Below are 18150 nucleotides of genomic sequence, written 5' to 3'. Positions count from 1 at the left end.
TTTGCCAACAACTGCTCAAAAGTTGTGCCAAATTAGAAACCTACAGAAAAAGGACAAAACCTTTGAAAAAGTAAGACAGTTCTGCCAATTTAGCCAGAATACATGTCGAATAACCCAATCCTGACAAAGTATTATAAGCAACAAAGCCATCTCACTATTGTTGCCGTCTTACTATCTACGATGAAAGACTAGTTATTCCTCGGGTTTTAAGATTAAATGTCCTAGGGAGACTACACTAAGGGCACTTAGGAATTACCAAGTGTTGAGCAAGAGCTAGGAACTCGGTATGGTGGCCAGGGGTTTCCAAGGAAATTGAAGACATGATCTCCAATTGCATTACATGTGCTACCAGCAGACAGGACTCTAGAGAGCCACTGATGTATTCTTTGTTTCCCTCCAGGCCATGGGAGCGCCTGGGAATGGACCTGTTTGAACATACAGGGAGGATTTTCCTTATTGTCATTGATTATTACTCTAGATGGGTTGAAGTCAAATCAATACATGGCCAGAGTTCTGAAACTGTAATCAAACTACTAAAGGAAAAAAAAAGATTTTCACCACATATTGCATTCCAGCCCTAGTGATCTCTGATAATGGTCCACAATTGGCAAATGAAGGCTTCCAGCATTTCGCGGAAACATATACCAACATACGAATTAGGAGCAGGAGTAGGCCATGGTGCAAGTTCACTGAGGTACCCCCAGGGCCATGGAGAAGCAGAGAGAGGTGTTCGAACCATGAAGATGCTACTGAAAAAGAATGAGGATTTTCAGCTAGCACTATTAAACGACCGATCAATGCCATTCCAGAATGGGCTGGCTCCATGTGAGTTGGTCATCAGTATAGATTGAGGACACAACAACCCACAGTCCCAAGCACCCTTCAGCCAGGGGTCAGTGGTGAGGACTGGGAAAGGGTGAGAGCGCGCGAGCTGGAGATTTGGTTTGGATTAAAGATCAGGGTTGATATGGGGAAGTGATGGTCAAGTCTCCATATCCTCCATCCTACAAAATGCAGACACACCAGGGATGGATAAGGAGAGAAAAAATCTTTTGTTCTGGCATCTCCAAAAGAATAATTGATGAAAGATCAAGAGAATCAGCTACCAGAGAGCTGATGAACTGGTGATACAACCCACAAAAGATCACCCAGACGACAGTGAAGACAGAGAACATGAGTCATCGAACAGTTCCACACTCACACAGGAAAGCCAGGAACAACTGAAAGACTCAATACCCCAAACAATTGAAAGAAGAACGCGCTATGGCAGAGTCGTGATAACCCCATTGCATTACAGACCTGATGATGAAGTCAGAGACTTGGGGGGGAGATGTAGTATAATGTGTATAAACCTGTTGCTGGGTAGATTTTGTATACAGACCTTAAGCATCATCAAAGGATGACGAGTCTGTACCTCAAGTTGCTCAGTGTTCATGCAGATACCCTAGTGAGAAGACCCCTGTAAACTCCTGTTACTTTGACCAAAGTCTACTATCCTCATTCTATACTAATAGCACACAGACAATATAGAACACTGAAGACTGTACTGAGCTTGGTTGGAACAGTGTAGTTGGAATGGAAGGTAGGGGAGAAAAAATTAAGTGGAAAACTACAGTAATCATGCTTTCAGACAATTCGATGTTTGGCAAAGTAGTCATCCAATCTGTACTTGTTCTCCACAATATAAAGGCTACACAATAAAGTTTGTATATCGTACAGCACTTTTCTCTCCTTTTCAAGTCTATTCCCATGCTTTTGAACCAAAGAGCAGCTTCTTCATGTAGTATATAGTATTCAGCAAATTTGATCAGTAACCTTACACTTTTCTTCCTGTCACTGTTTAGATTATGCCCATTTCCCCCAATAACGACAAGCCATCTTAAAATACATTTTCAGCAGAAGCTTGACTTTAAGTGGTTAGCACTCTAAAAAGGTCCCATGATGAGTTAGTCATCCATAAACAAAAAGAAGTTTAAATGTAGGATATTATATACATCCCATCAATGGTCAATAATTTTGTAATATCTGGTCATTTAGGAAGCTGTCTAGCACCTTTTTGTAAAAAAGAAAATCACCTTGAAATTGCCCTCAAAATAGAGCCAATCAGACTGAACTGAAAAAATAACTAATGCTAATTAAAACCATTTGAAACAAAAGGTTTTTTTTCAACAAGAAGTGGGAGGTATAAGCCATTAATGGCACAGTCTCAAATAACTTGCTAGACGAATAAATGTCACTCCCTATCGGAATGAAAGGATGGCTCTGTTAAAAAGTGAAGAATTTAGGGGAGTAAAAGTGCTACCTGTACCTCTGGATTCTAATGCTTTGTTAACCGGAGGTTATCATTGATACTAATAAGGCTAATTGAGGTGATTGACATTAACAGTGGCGAACTAATGCGTCACACAGATTGGTTAATAATGAAATTGAAGTTTATTTGAAAAGCAACTAGGATAGTATTTTACACTATAAAAAGTGTTATAAGTTGTCTGAGTACAACTGCAGGAATATTTGTTTGTGCTTCAAGTGGCAGAACTAAGTACTACAGCATAGGATCTCTGTGTACTGCATAATCAACAGCATTTCTGAAAAAAGCAGAAAGTTTGGTCCTGATATTGACTGAGTTTGGTTTTCCAAGCTCCGGGGGGAGTGGACATTTGGACAGGCACTGTGGAGTTCTAACGCTATAGCTTGCATTTTTTAAAACATATAAAACTAGATGCATCCCGGACATCAGCCCGATTGACAGGCTTGGCTCCAGTCGGATGCAGAGTACTATGTCGCCGGAAGTAAGGAGCCTGTAGCTGCTAGTGGGAGCGTGGGGGGTGGGAGGGGGTCTTGTGACTACAGCCATGTATAAATTCTTGTAATTTACCATTACCAAAATTTACCAGTCCAAATTTATCATGAGGGCTAGTTTCCTATTAATCTGGTATAATTTTATATTCATATTTATTGAATTCAATATAAATTTCACAAGTAACTTTTTGCATTATGTTCAATTTGGTTGATCTCTGGTGACAGTCATTCAGCACTTACCCAAATTCAGGAATGACAGTCATGTATATTAAACATTAAAGACACATAACTTGAAGTGACGTGCTAAAATTATCTTAAAACTATTTTTTGGCATGCATCATGCAACTACTAAAGGAGAGGGGTGGGAGAGGAGAAAAGAAAAAAAGGGAAAAGAGCATTCTCTAAAAATATTGTAGAAAAAAAAAATCAAATTGTCACCACCCCCACAAGAAAATTATACATTAAAAAGTCTTACATGGTCCATTACAAAACCTACTGCTTAACAAGGCTCACACTAACTTGGCTGACGTGTCCATGTCCTACCAGCTGCCAAAGCTGAGCAGCAAGAAAAAAATCCCCAACTTTTCCATACCCAGGAGGTCAAGCCCAGTGCAGAAATGCAATTTAGAATTTGATTATGCATCAGGTACCTCTCCAGCTCTTCACTGGGTCGTTCATTGGCATCTATAAACTATATAGAATCCTATAACTACAAAGCAGTAAGATATACACACACAACAGTATATAACCGCATAAACTAAATATATTTTTTTTTAGAATTAGAATATTACAGCGCAGTACAGGCCCTTCGGCCCTCGATGTTGCGCCGATCATCTGACCTACACTATTCCATTTACATCCATATGTCTATCCAATGACCACTTAAATGCCCTTAAAGTTGGCGAGTCTACTACTGTTGCAGGCAGGGCGTTCCACGCCCCTACTACTCTCTGCGTAAAGAAACTACCTCTGACATCTGTCCTATATCTTTCACCCCTCAACTTAAAGCTATGTCCCCTCGTGTTTGCCATCCTCATCCGAGGAAAAAGACTCTCACTATCCACCCTATCTAACCCTCTGATTATCTTGTATGTCTCTATTAAGTCACCTCTCCTCCTCCTTCTCTCTAACGAAAACAACCCCAAGTCCCTCAGCCTTTCCTCGTAAGACCTTCCTTCCATACCAGGCAACATCCTAGTAAAGCTCCTCTGCATCCTTTCCAAAGCTTCGACATCCTTCCTATAATGCGGTGACCAGAACTGCACGCAATACTCCAGGTGCGGCCTCACCAGAGTTTTGTACAGCTGCATCATGACCTCGTGGCTCTGAAACTCGATCCCCCTACTAATAAAGGCTAACACACCATATGCCTTCTTAACAGCCCTATTAACCTGGGTAGCAACTTTCAGGGATTTATGTACCTGGATACCAAGATCTCTCTGCTCATCTACACTACCAAGAATCTTCCCATTAGCCCAGTACTCTGCATTGCTGTTACTCCTTCCAAAGTGAATCACCTCACACTTCTCCGCATTAAACTCCATTTGCCATCTCTCAGCCCAGCTCTGCAGCCTATCTATGTCCCTCTGTACCCTACAACACCCTTCGACACTATCCACAACTCCACCGACCTTCGTGTCATCCGCAAATTTACTAACCCACCCTTCTACACCCTCATCCAGGTCGTTTATAAAAATGACAAACAGCAGTGGCCCCAAAACAGAACCTTGCGGTACACCACTAGTAACTAAACTCCAGGATGAACATTTGCCATCAACCACCACCCTCTGTCTTCTTTCAGCTAGCCAATTTCTGATCCAAAGCTCTAAATCACCTTCAACCCCATACTTGCGTATTTTCTGCAATAGCCTACCGTGGGGAACCTTATCAAACGCCTTACTGAAATCCATATACACCACATCCACGGCTTTACCCTCATCCACCTGTTTGGTCACCTTCTCGAAAAACTCAATAAGGTTTGTGAGGCACGACCTACCTTTCACAAAACCGTGCTGACTATCGCAAATGAACTTATTCTTTTCAAGATGATTATAAATCCTGTCTCTTATAACCTTTTCCAACATTTTACCCACAACCGAAGTAAGGCTCACAGGTCTATAATTACCAGGGCTGTCTCTACTCCCCTTCTTGAACAAGGGGACAACATTTGCTATCCTCCAGTCCTCCGGCACTACTCCTGTCGACAATGACGACTTGAAGATCAACAACAACGGCTCTGCAATCTCCTCCCTGGCTTCCCAGAGAATCCTAGGATAAATCCCATCTGGCCCAGGGGACTTATCTATTTTCACTCTTTCCAAAATTGCTAACACCTCCTCCTTGTGAATCTCAATCCCATCTAGCCTAGTAGGCTGTATCTCAGTAATCTCCTCGGCAACATTTTCTTTCTCTACTGTAAATACTGACGAAAAATATTCATTTAACGCTTCCCCTATCTCCTCTGATTCCGCACACAACTTCCCACTACTATCCTTGATTGGCCCTGTTCTAACTCTTATCATTCGTTTATTCCTGATATACCTATAGAAAGCCTTAGGGTTTTCTTTGATCCTATCCGCCAATGACTTCTCGTGTCCTCTCCTTGCTCTTCTTAGCCCTCCCTTTAGATCCTTCCTGGCTAGCTTGTAACTCTCAAGCGCCCTAACTGAGCCTTCACGTCTCATCCTAACATAAGCCGCCCTCTTCCTCTTGACAAGCGCTTCAACTTCTTGAGTAAACCACGGCTCCCTTGCTCGACAACTTCCTCCCTGCCTGACAGGTACATACTTATCAAGGACACGCATTAGCTGCTCCTTGAATAAGCTCCACATTTCGTTTGTGCCCATCCCCTGCAGTTTCCTTCCCCATCCTACACATCCTAAATCTTGCCTAATCGCGTCATAATTTCCTTTCCCCCAGCTATAATTCTTGCCCTGCGGTATATACCTGTCCCTGCCCATCGCTAAGGTAAACCTAACCGAATTGTGATCACTATCGCCAAAGTGCTCACCTACATCTAAATCGAACACCTGGCCGGGTTCATTACCCAGTACCAAATCCAATGTGGCATCGCCCCTGGTTGGCCTGTCCACATACTGTGTCAGAAAACCCTCCTGCACACACTGGACAAAAACAGACCCATCTAAAGTACTCGAACTATAGTATTTCCAGTCAATATTTGGAAAGTTAAAGTCCCCCATAACCACTACCCTGTTACTCTCGCTCCTGTCGAGAATCATCTTCGCTATCCTTTCCTCTACATCTCTGGAACTATTCGGAGGTCTATAGAAAACTGCCAACAGGGTGACCTCTCCTCTCCTGTTTCTAACCTCGGCCCATACTACCTCAGTAGACGAGTCCTCAAACGTCCTTTCTGCCGCTGTAATACTTTCCTTGATTAACAATGCCACACCCCCCCCTCTTTTGATAAACTTGATATTCTTACACCTGCCCTTTGAAATTCATTCTTGGGATATGGACATCACTAGCAAGGCCATTAGCACGAGCATTTATTGTCCATCTTTAGTTGCCCTTAAGAAGGTTATGAAGAGCTTTCTTCTTGAATTGCCGATGTTATTAGGGGGTCATCAAAGGTGCAATTCATTTGCTGCTCTTCTTCCTTTCTCCCCCACTCCCCCAAATACATTCAGTGCTTTGAAATAATCTGATAAATGGTGGGTCTCGATTTCAAAACTGACATTTTTGATGTCATTTCAATTGCCCCGACCTATTATTTGAGCACTTCTTCCAAGCTAGAGTACAGAAATGAGAACAGACTATTAACCCCTTTGATTAAAATTTGGAATATCCGAACTACTTTGTTTTAAAAAGGATTTGTAAAGTCATGCACAATAAGTCTTCCTACTGAAGGTTTTCTGATTGAAAGTACTTTCTTCCAGATTCTGTTTGTATGTCTTACAGAACTTGGAGTTTTAAAAACTCAAAATAATTTGAAACAATCCCTAGAGTATATACTTATTTGAAAAGATTAAAATTACTTAAGACTTGCTAAGCTATCTATTACAGTCTGAATACTGCAGCTTTTCTTCTTAAAAATAAACAGTAATAAGTTAATCAAGATTTAGGGTTAAAATTATAATTCATAATTAAAAGTTTCAGATGTTTTATATGAAATGTTTTATGTACAGATTTAACGTCTTTTATTTGTCAAGACATCCAAATCTCTTCCAAAACAAAACCCAACTCAAAACACAAATCTTAGCAGCAAGACATACTTACTTCCATCTAGTACTGAAAGCTTTGTAAGAAGTCCGAACAGGAAGAGCTAAAGGTTTTCCTTCTGCAAACACTTGGCCTGTCACATAGAGATCTGAACAGGTTTCCTGATACAAGCCTGAAAATTTCAGCAATGGATCCTCCAGAAGAGCTTTGTAGCTTTTTTGCTCCCGTTTTCCTTCCAAGCTTCCGCTGTATATGTAGAAGAACACAAGATAAAATATCTAGGGTGTGCATATCATGCTGCATTCACACACAAAGCCTAGAAAAGCAGAAAATAACGTGCACGCTCTTATTTAAAACAAAAGATTGGTTATTTTAATAGCTATACTATACATGTACAATAACAATCTTCAGTGCTCAAACATGAATTTTTTGAGTTGCAAATTTAAAAAGCTTTCACAATGCACAAATTTACACTCTAAGCATTGATTACAACTGAATATATAGTCAGCAAATTAGAGCAACATTTTTGCACATTTAGAAATTCCCCACAGGCTCCGCTAATATTCATGAATTTCAAAGTGAAAAAGAAGCTGCACTACATCTTCCAGTTGGGCTAACTCCAAATAGTTCTCTATTAGTTTTACATTGCTAATGGTTACTGACCAATGGAAAATAATGACATTTTTGAACCTCATAACGGTTATGTTAAAATCAGTGGTGCAGCAAGATGACTATTATTGATACACAGGTGTGACACTTCCATCAGCACAACTTTAAAATATCAGCTGCAATTTATAGATAAATAAAGTCACATTACAATTGTGCACACAAGAAATAGGAGTAGACCATATGGCCCATCGAGTCTGCTCTGCCTCAATACAATCATGGCTGATCTTAGGCTTCAATTCTACTTTCTCACCCGTGTAACAACAAACAGGTCACTCAACCAGCCTCTTAATTGGTTTTGCTGATGAGAAAGTATCTAGCTATGGGAAAGGAGTTTTCACATTCCCCAAAGAATTGCTGATAATTAAGACTTATGATGCTCTGTACTCTCTCTCATAGCATGTACATAAGAAGCTACAGAGCTTCAAGAATAATGTGCAGTAAATACATTTTCCTTCACTCTAGTTCATGCTTCTATAGCTCACCACTATACAGTAGCTATGGGGAATATATCCTGAATATCAACACAAATGGTTACAAAATATGTAGGTAATAATTTGATCTGATTAAATAAATGAGTCTGCCTCTAACAATTAATTTTATAGTTTACATATCCTAAATATTTTATTTATTTTGTTTTATTTAGAGATACAGCACTGAAACAAGCCCTTCGGCCCACCGAGTCTGTGCCGACCATTAACCACCCATTTATACTAATCCTACACTAATCCTATATTCCTACCACATCCTCACCTGTCCCTATATTCTCCTACCACCTACCTATACTAGGGGCAATTTATAATGGCCAATTTGAACTGAACATTACAAAAAAAGTTTGATCATAATTTAGTCCTTCATTATAAAAATGCAAAACTTTAATTATAAGCTTGTCTTTACATTTGTTTAGGAGTGATCCAATTGCACTGCAGATTTGCAAATGCTGTCTTTCTACTATCAGTCGGGAGTTGAGCATCTTTACTTGCAATACAGGTGGTTCTTATTGTCAGCCAAAGTAAAGATTTACATATTCAAACATTCATTGAAATTTGAATGCCAGTGAAGTTCTCACGTTACTGAAACTGACTTTTTATTAACATTACTACAGCTGATGTGAAGCCCTAACAATGTGAAGCTGCCTCTTCTAGATGATCTTATAATACTGGATAAAATTCAGACTGCACTCTGATCAATGACATTAAACTGGAATTACACTGCTGTTCCTATATCAACGTGATACATAAGCCACATTGTACTGACACAGAAGCTATGATATAACTGCTCAATTCCATACAGAAGCTAGTACATCACTTTATGGGATTGAAATACAAGGCCTTATACATGCACCATGAAGATGTCACTATACACATAGATCTCTTAAAATGGGTGCAATCATTTACACATTGACGAGTGTTATCAGTGCACATAGCACACAACGTAAATCTGCAACATTCTCAGGCTGCAAAAACAATTGCAATTACAGAGTTCACTATCAATTGTTCTATTTTAAAGCAATTGGTGAAGCATTTTGTTCTTAACAATTGTAAAAGCAAAGCAGAACTATCAGTAATTTGATTATTGCACCTGAATGTTATCTGAGCATTGCAAAGGTTATATTGCAAAAACGACTTGCTTCATGTAACATATGGCCTAATTTTGACAAATCCACGAGGAAGGCTTTGAATCCAGATTTTTTTTTCCCCAATGTGTTCACAACTCAAATTTACAATGATTTTTACAACTGCTACCTTAACACAATTTATGCCACTCCCATCACTACAACTCTATACTAACGGAGATGCATATTGATAACAGAGTACATATTCAAACATTCCTCATTGACCTACATTGGCTCCTGGTTTCCCAATGCCTCAAATTTAAAATCATCCTTATGTTTAAATTCCTTCCTGGCCTCACCCACCAACCCCCCATCTCCTCTAACCGGAGCGGTTCCTGACTCTGCTACTTGTATATCCCTCCCTCCCTTCAGTTCATTGTTGACAGTTGTGCTTTCAGCCACCTATGTTGGAATTCTTTCCATAAATCCCCTCTATCTCTCCCTCCTCCTTTAAGCCCCTCTTTAAAATGCACTTCCGCAACCAAGCTTTTGACCACTCTGCATCTCCACCTTTACCTCCATGTTCATATTTTCCTTACATCTCTATGAAGCACCTTGGGATAGGTTTTTTATATTAAAGGAACTTTATAAATGCAAGTTGCTGTTAATGAGTAGTTGGGCATGCAGTCCAGGCAGCCTGCTTCTGATTCCTCTGCCAGAAGTGTGCGGGGACACAGGTTCGGCACATGAACTATGATGCCCCCAAAATCATATAGCCTGCCAAAACTTACTGTCTAGGTTCACATATGAATAACAGCCACTTGACAAGGTAGCAAAAAGCAACCAACTGTGCCTTGGATTCAGATCAACTCCACTGGGACATTAGCGTTTGTTTGGTTCGAATGATAACCATTTAATTCTCACAACATTTCCTTGTTCCAGAATTTAATCCAATACCCCAATAATGTGAATTAACTGGCTCCTGCACTAGCCTAGCAGCCACATGCTGAAGTTGCTCTGACCAGGACCTTGCACTCAATATCAATGTTGAGACAGGGTTCCAGAAGCAGCTGAAGACTACAGCTGTCTTCATAGACTTGTCATCAGCATACAACACTGTCTGGTGCAAAGGCCTACTACTGAAGCTTTCAAAAATCATTCAATGCCACAAAACTCTTAAACTTAACACCCCAATGAGCAACCCAAAGTTCCATGTTTATCTTGGTGAGAAGACCAGCTGAACATAGAGGTTCAATAGCATCTGTCACAGGAGGCAGTGCACTTACCAACCTTGTTCCACATCTATACTGTGAGCATGTCCTGCACTAAGTCTTAGAAGTTCATGCTTGCCTTCATCGGTCGGGGCATAGAGTAAAAAATTGGCAAGTCATGTCGCAGCTGTACAGAACCTTAGTTAGGCCACACTTAGAATATTGCGTGCAGAAGGACGTGGAGGCTTTGGAGAGGGTACAGAAGAGGTTTACCAGGATGTTGCCTGGTCTGGAGGGCATTAGCTATGAGGAGAGGTTGGATAAACTCGGATTGTTTTCACTGGAACGACGGAGGTGGAGGGGCGACATGATAGAGGTTTACAAATTTATGAGTGGCATGGACAGAGTGGATAGTCAGAGCTTTTTCCCAGGGTGGAAGAGTCAGTTACTAGGGGACATAGGTTTAAGGTGCGAGGGGCAACGTTTAGAGGGGATGTGCGAGGCAAGTTTTTTTTTACACAGAGGGTGGTGAGTGCCTGGAACTTGCTGCCAGGGGAGGTGGTGGAAGCAGATACGATAGCGACGTTTAAGAGACATCTTGACAAATACATGAATAGGAAGGGAATAGAAGGATATGGGCCCCGGAAGTACAGAAGGTGTTAGTTTAGGCAGGCATCAAGATCGGCGCAGGCTTGGAGGGCCGAATGGCCTATTCCTGTGCTGTACTGTTCTTTGTTCTATACTACTGACGTAGCATGGCTGATTCAGGCATCAGGCAGCAAATAGGATGCTCACAAGCGACCTGGGCCTACTGGAATGCTACTTCCCAATCTGTTGCCTCCGCCGCAATTCAGAGAAGACAGTTATATTGGTGTTCCATCTGAACAACAATGCTGCCAGAAAAGGACTCAACATTTCCTTCTGCGCAGGCTATTTACCCATGACTCCCACCCAAAAGACCTGGTGTCACCCCGGATAGGACTCTCACCGATCAGCCTCATCCCATTAACAGCAGCCAAGAAGTAAAAACTAGGGTGAACCCAGTCAGAAAAGTCAGTGGAACATCATGGGGACACAGCCAGAATACTTAGCACCAAAACAACGGCCAGTCTACTCTGCTGCAGAATACTGCTTTGTAGCCCCCCGATAAAGACCGTGGATGTGCAGCAAAATGCCACTATGAGAACGATGTCAGGGATGCTCATATTCACTTCAACTGAGTGGCTCCTGGTGCTGTCCCACATTTCCCATTTATCTTTGACACCATTCTGCTCCATGAGATGGAAAAGTTCTTCAGCAACATGGATCTTCCCATTCATGAGGACTTGAAAAATACACCACGAAGGAATTTAAAATTGTCCACAATAGCTGGCACAATTAGTAGCTAATATTCATGTAGCTGTTATCAATCCAACATCAAGATGGACAGAATAGTGGGGCGCAGCATAAAAGAACCAACACCATATCAATGATCCAACAACAGACGTTCCTGGCTTCAACCTCTCTCGAAGACAGTGGACAATACACAAACAAATTTACACAGGGCATGGAGGACGCAGCCATCTGCTCCATAAGTGGAAGATGACAGATGTCCAAAAGCGCAATTGTAGCTATGAGTCCCAGATCATGGAGCACATCACATCAGCTTTCCCACTAAGTTCTGCTGCAGGAGGCACCTCATTTCTCCACTCACCATCGAATGGATAGCCAAACTAGTCATTCCATTAGAAGCTTTTCTTGTCATATCAAAGTAGTCTTACTGCTTTCGAAAAACTGTTTTTCAAACTACTATCTTTAAATTACAAATGCGGCACCTGAAACACCTTTCCATCTAGACAGACTGCACCTTGAACACTGCATCTAGTCCTAATTACCAAGAAACAGAAACTCAAACACTGTGGAGAAGAGCCATGGGTTAACCTCCAATGTCAGGGGTCTGAGTTATGAGAAAAGACTGGATAGACTTGGCCTTTTCAGCCAGGAAAGAAGACATCTATAAGTATGGGATGAGAACAAAGGGACATGCAGTTAAACCAGTAAAAGATAAACTTAAGACTGATACCAGGTGTATTTTTTAATACAAATGATCAACATGTGGAATAAATTCCAGAGAGAATACTGAAGGCAAAAACCCTGGTCAACAACAGGAGGCTGAATGGGAACATTAGGATCTATCTAGGTGGGTGAATTAAACTGGCCAAATGTGTCATCTGCATTTATCCCATTCCCATAGTCTAAGTAAAATGTTTATATTTTCTGTGTCACCACCTGGGAAGTCTCAATAAATGTGAAACAATAAAACACAGAGCCAACACTATTTTTTTCTGCCCTTGTCCAGTCTCTTCCCACCAACGTCCATGTCTCTTCCGATGCACTCCGACACTTTAAGTTTCCAATTTTCTGGTCCTAACTGTCTCCTCTTCACCACGTACGTCCAATCTCTGTGCACCTCCATCCTATAACAGGACAGTTTGAGGGCTCTCCGCTTCTTCCTTGAATGGAGGCACAACCCAGTTCCCATCCACCAACACCCTCCTCTGCCTGGATGAACTTGTTCTCACATTGAACAACTTCTCCTTCAACTCCATGCATTTCTTCCAAAGAAAAGGTGTTGCCATAGGTACTGGCAGGTGGAACATTCCTTGTTCCAGTCAGTCATACTCAGGCCCTTGCCTCACCTCTTTTTCTGGTTCATTGATAACTGTATTGGTGCTGTTGCCTGCTCTTGCCCTGAAATGGAAAATTTCATCAACTTCGCTTCCAATTTTCACCCCTCTCACCTTCACATGGTCCATTTCGACTCTTCGTCTCCATTTCTGGGGATAGGCTATCAACCAATTTTCACTATAAACCCACAGGCGCCCACAGTTATTTTGACTACACTTCCTTTCACCCCGCTTCCTGTAAGATCTCGATTCCATTCTCCAAGTTTCTCCATCTCATTTGTTCGGATGATGCAACCTTCCATACCAGGACTTCTGATGTCTTCCTCTTTCCCCAACCAAGGATTCCACCCCCAACCCCCTACCACAGTAGACAGCATCCTCAACCGTGTCTGTCCCATTTTTCACACTTCTGCTGTCACCACACCAAGCCAGCATACTTCCTCCGCCATTTCCATCAAATCCAGCATGATGTTATCACCAACCACATCTTTCCCTCCCCTCCCAGCATTCCAAAAGGACTGTTTCCTCCATGATACCCTGGTCCACCCCTCAGTCCCTAAACCCCCTCCCCTTCTTCCCACAGCACCTTTCGATGCAGGCATCCTTTTAGCTGCTCTCTTCTCAACATCCAAGGACCCAAACACTAGGTGATTTGCATGTACTTCTTTCAAGTTTGTATACCGTACTCGCTGCTCACAATGTGGTCTGTTCTACAATGGGGAGATAAAACCAGATTGGGTGACCACTATGCAGAACACCTCCGTTTAGTCTGCAAGTGGAACCCGAGTTCTGGCCGCCTATCATTTTAATTCACCACCTTGCTCTCACGCTGACCTCTCAGTCTTCAGCCTCCTACAGTGTTCGATGAAGCTCAACGTAAGCTCGAGGAACAGTCCCTCATCTTTCAAGTAGGCACTTGACAGCCTTCTGGACTCAACATTGAGTTCAATGATTTCAGGCCATAACCTCTGCCCCCAATTCTGTTTACTTTTTCTTTGCAGGTTTCAGTTTTTCTCTTTTTGTTTCCAAATGGCAGCTGTTCATCATTCTGCCTTTCACACCTCATCAAGAGGCATCTTTGATTTCTCTACGAACATACGAATTAGGAGCAGGAGTAGGCCAAATGGCCTCTCGAGCTTGTTCCGCCATTCAACAAGATCATGGCTGATCTGATTGTAACCTCAACTACACATTCCCATCTACCCCCGATAAACTTTCACCCCCTTGCTTATCAAGAATCTATCTACCTCTGCCTTAAAAATTTCAAAGGCTCTGCGTCCACTGCCTTTTGAGGAAGAGACTCACGAACCTCAAAGAAAACATTTCATCTCATCTCTGTCTTCAAAGGGTGGTCCCTTATTTTTTTTTTAAAAACAGTGACTCCTAGTTCTAGATTTTCCCATAAGAGGAAACACCCTTTCCACATCCACCCTGTCAAGACCCCTCAGGATCTTATGTTTCAATCAAGTCGCCTCTTACTCTTCTAATTTCCAGCAAATACAAGCCTAGTCTGTCCAACATTTCCTCATAAGACAACCCACGCATTCCAAGTATTAGTCTAGTAACCCTCCTCTGAACTGCTTCCTTAAATAAGGATGTCAAGATTGTACTGGAAAAATTAATGGGGTTGAAGGTAGATAAGTCCCCAGGACCTGATATTCTACATCCCAGAGTGTTGAAAGAGGTAGCTATGGAGATAGTGGATGCATTGGTGATAATCTTCCAAAATTCTGTAGCAGTTCCTGCAGATTGGAAGGTCGCAAATGTCACCCCACTATTTAAGAAGGGAGGGAGAGAGAAAACAGGGAATTACAGACCTATTAGCCTTACATCAGTACTTGGAAAAATGCTAGAATCTATCCTAAAAGGATGTGATAAATGGACACTTGAATAATAATGATCTAATTGGGCAAAGTCAACATGGATTGATGAATGGGAAATTATGTTTGATGAACCTGTTGGAGTTTTTTGAGAATGTTACTAACGGAATTGATAAATGGGGAGTTGGTGGACTAAGTATACTTGGATTTTCAGAAGGCTTTTGATAAAGTCCCCCACAGGAGCTTGGTTAGCAAAATTAAAGCACATGGGATAGGATGTAATATACTGGCATGAATTAAGGATTGATTAACAGGCAGAAGACAGAGAGTAGGAATAAATGGGTCATCCTCGCGTTGGCAGGCTGTGTGACTAGTGGGGTACCACAGGGATTAGTACTTGGGCCCCAGCTGTTCGCAATATATATCAATGATTTGAATGTGGGGACCAAATGTAAGATTTCCAAGTTTGTGGATGACACAAAACTAGGTGGGAATGTGTGTTGTGGGGAAGATGCAAAGCACCATCAAGGGAATTTGGAAAGAGTTAGTGAGTGGGCAAGAATGTGGCAGATGGAAAATAATGTGGAAAAGTGTGAGGTTATCCATTTTGGTAGGAGGAACAGATGTGCAGAGTATTTCTTAAATGGTAAGAGATTAGAAAGTGTAGATGGACACTGTGTGCAATTTTGGTCCCCTTACCTTAGGAAGGATATTATTGCCATAGAGGGAGTGCAAAAGATTCACCAGACTTGTTTCCAGGATGGTGGGACTCTCCTATGAAGAGAGATTGGGAATCTGGGCCTGTATTCACTAGAGTTTCGAGGAATGAGAGGTGGTCTCATTGAAACCTACAAAATACTGAAAAGGGATAGACAGGGTAGATGCAGGCAAGATGTTTCCCCTGTTTAGAGTGTTTAGAACCAGGGGACACAATTTCAAAATAAGGGGGAAGCCACTTAGGACAGAGATGAGGAGAAATTTCTTTACTCAGAGGGTTGTGAATGTTTGGAATTCTCTACCCCAGAGGGCTGTGGAAGCTCAGTCATTGAGTATGTTTAAAGCAGAGGTTGACAGATTTCTAAATACAAATGACAAAGGGGATATGAGGATAGTGTGGGAAAAAGGCTTTGAAGTGGACGATCAGCGATGATCGTTTTGAATGGCGGAGCAGGCTCGATGGGCTGAATTGCCTACTCTTACTCCTATGTTCCTATACTGCACACAGTACTCCAGATGTGGTCTCACCAATGCCCTGTCTAATTGAAACATAACCTCCCTACTTCTGTATTCAATTCCCCTTGCAATAAACGACAACATTTTATTAGCTTTCCTAATTACTTGCTGTACCTGCAGACTAACCTTTTGTGATTCATGCACTACGACACCCAGATCCCTCTGCATCTCAGAGCTCTCCAATCTCTCACCATTTAGATAATATGCTTTTTTTTTTATTCTTCCTGCCAACATGGACAATTTCACACTTTCCCACATTATGTTCCTTTTGCCGGATCTTTGCCCACTCACTTAACCTATCTATACCCCTTTGTAGCCTGCTTATGTCCTCTTCACAAATTACTTTCCTACCTATCTTTGTGTCATCAGAAAATTTTGCAACTATATCTTCGGTCCCTTCATCCAAGTCATTTATATAAATTGTAAAAAGTTGAGGTCCCAGCATTAATCCCTGCGACACACCACTCGTTACATCTTGCCAAACAGAAAATGACCGATTTATGCTTACTCTCCCTTTCCTGTTAGCTCGACAATCTTCTATCCATGCCAATATGTCACCCTCTACACCGTGAGCTTTTATTTTCTGCAATAACCTTTGATGTGGCAACTTATCAAATGCCTTCTGGAAATCTAAGTACAGTACATCCACCAGTTCCCCTTTATCCATAGCACTTGCTACTTCTTCAAAGAACTTAATAAATTGGTTGCACATGATTTCTCTTTCACAAACCCATGTTGACTCTACCCAATTACCTTGAATTTTTCGAAGTGCCCTGCTCTAACGTCTTTAATAACAGCTTCTAACATTTTCCATATGACAGGTGTTATGCTAACTGACCTGCAGTTTCCTGCTTTCTGTCTCCATCCCTTTTTGAATAAAGGAGTTATATTTGCTATTTTCCAATCTAATGGAACCTTCCCTGAATCTAGGGAATGTTGGAAAATTTAAATCAACACATCAACTATCTCACTAGCCACTTCTTTTTAGACCCTAGGATGAAGTCCATCAGGACCCAGGTCAGTCCACAGTTCCAACAATTTGCTCAGTACCACTTCCCTGATGATTATAATTTTGAGTTCCTCCCACTCTTCCATTTCCTGATTTACAGCTATTTCTGGGATGTTACTTGTATCCTCTTGTAGTGAAGACCGATGCAAAATACCTGTTAAATTCATCTGCCATCCCCTTATTTTCCATTATTAATTCCCCATCCTCACTCCCTATAGGAGCAATGGTCACTTTTTGTTAACCCTCTTTTAATATCTAAAGAAACTCTTACTATCACTTGCAACTTACATTTCTAACTTTTCCCAAATCTGATGAAAGGTCATCAAAGTAAAAAGTTAATGTTTCTCTCAACACAAATGCTACCAGACCTGCTGAGTATTTCCACCATTTTCTTCTTTTATTACAGAGTCGCCAGATCTCACCCATTGGGATGACGAAACAGGTCCCGCTCTGGGTTCTGTCTGCCCAGTGTGAGGGCTGGACAGGACAGAGGGGACCTGGGCAGGTACACACCACTCAGTCCCAGCCACGTCCCCAGCCCCCTCCCCTTAGCCCCAATGCCCCGCTCCCCCAACTCACATCTTCAGCTGGACATTAATGTCCAGGTCGCAGCTGTAAACATAACAAAACTTCTCCGTATCCCCCATCACTCAGGCGAGCAGCAGCCAAAGGAAGTCCTTTACCGGCCCAACACTAGCCAGGTCCCCGATGCTGCTTATTCAGACACAAGAAAGAATTCAAACCATTCCAAGTCTACGCCGCCGCCATCTACTTCACTGGCTTCATTGTTTACATCCGGTTCGCAGGTGAAAGGTCATCCCGGAAGCTCTGGCTTTCTTTCCTGTTTGTGTTCACTCTGTGGAGGGAGGGTTATGCAGCAGAGTGAAACACTTACAACCCCAAAAACAATCACTTCTAATTATCTCTTAAATTAATCTACAGTTTACACTTGTACTAACTGGACGATTGCAGCAACATCAAGATCTGCTTCCTGACATCTCCCCTAAAT

The 18150-nt window shown here is 41.8% G+C and overlaps 1 protein-coding gene across 2 annotated transcripts in view; it reads right to left on the bottom strand.

Annotated features, from left to right (window-relative positions):
- The window catches only part of pik3c3 (phosphatidylinositol 3-kinase, catalytic subunit type 3), a 153234-nt gene extending 135299 nt beyond the window's left edge, over positions 1-17935 (bottom strand). For both annotated transcript variants that reach the window (XM_068032629.1, XM_068032636.1), the window contains exons 1-2: positions 17721-17935; positions 7039-7227 (exon numbers count right to left, since the gene is read on the bottom strand). In XM_068032629.1, coding sequence (XP_067888730.1) covers positions 7039-7227; positions 17721-17788 — 257 coding nt within the window. In that variant the 5' untranslated portion in view covers positions 17789-17935. The remainder of the gene's footprint in view (positions 1-7038; positions 7228-17720) is intronic.
- Positions 17936-18150: the final 215 nt, after the last annotated feature.

This window comes from Heterodontus francisci, chromosome 1, assembly GCF_036365525.1.
Source record: "Heterodontus francisci isolate sHetFra1 chromosome 1, sHetFra1.hap1, whole genome shotgun sequence".
Classification (NCBI taxonomy): Eukaryota; Metazoa; Chordata; class Chondrichthyes; order Heterodontiformes; family Heterodontidae; genus Heterodontus; species Heterodontus francisci.
The sequence above is the reverse complement of the archived record's forward strand: the minus strand, read 5'-3'. Positions and strand labels throughout refer to the sequence as shown.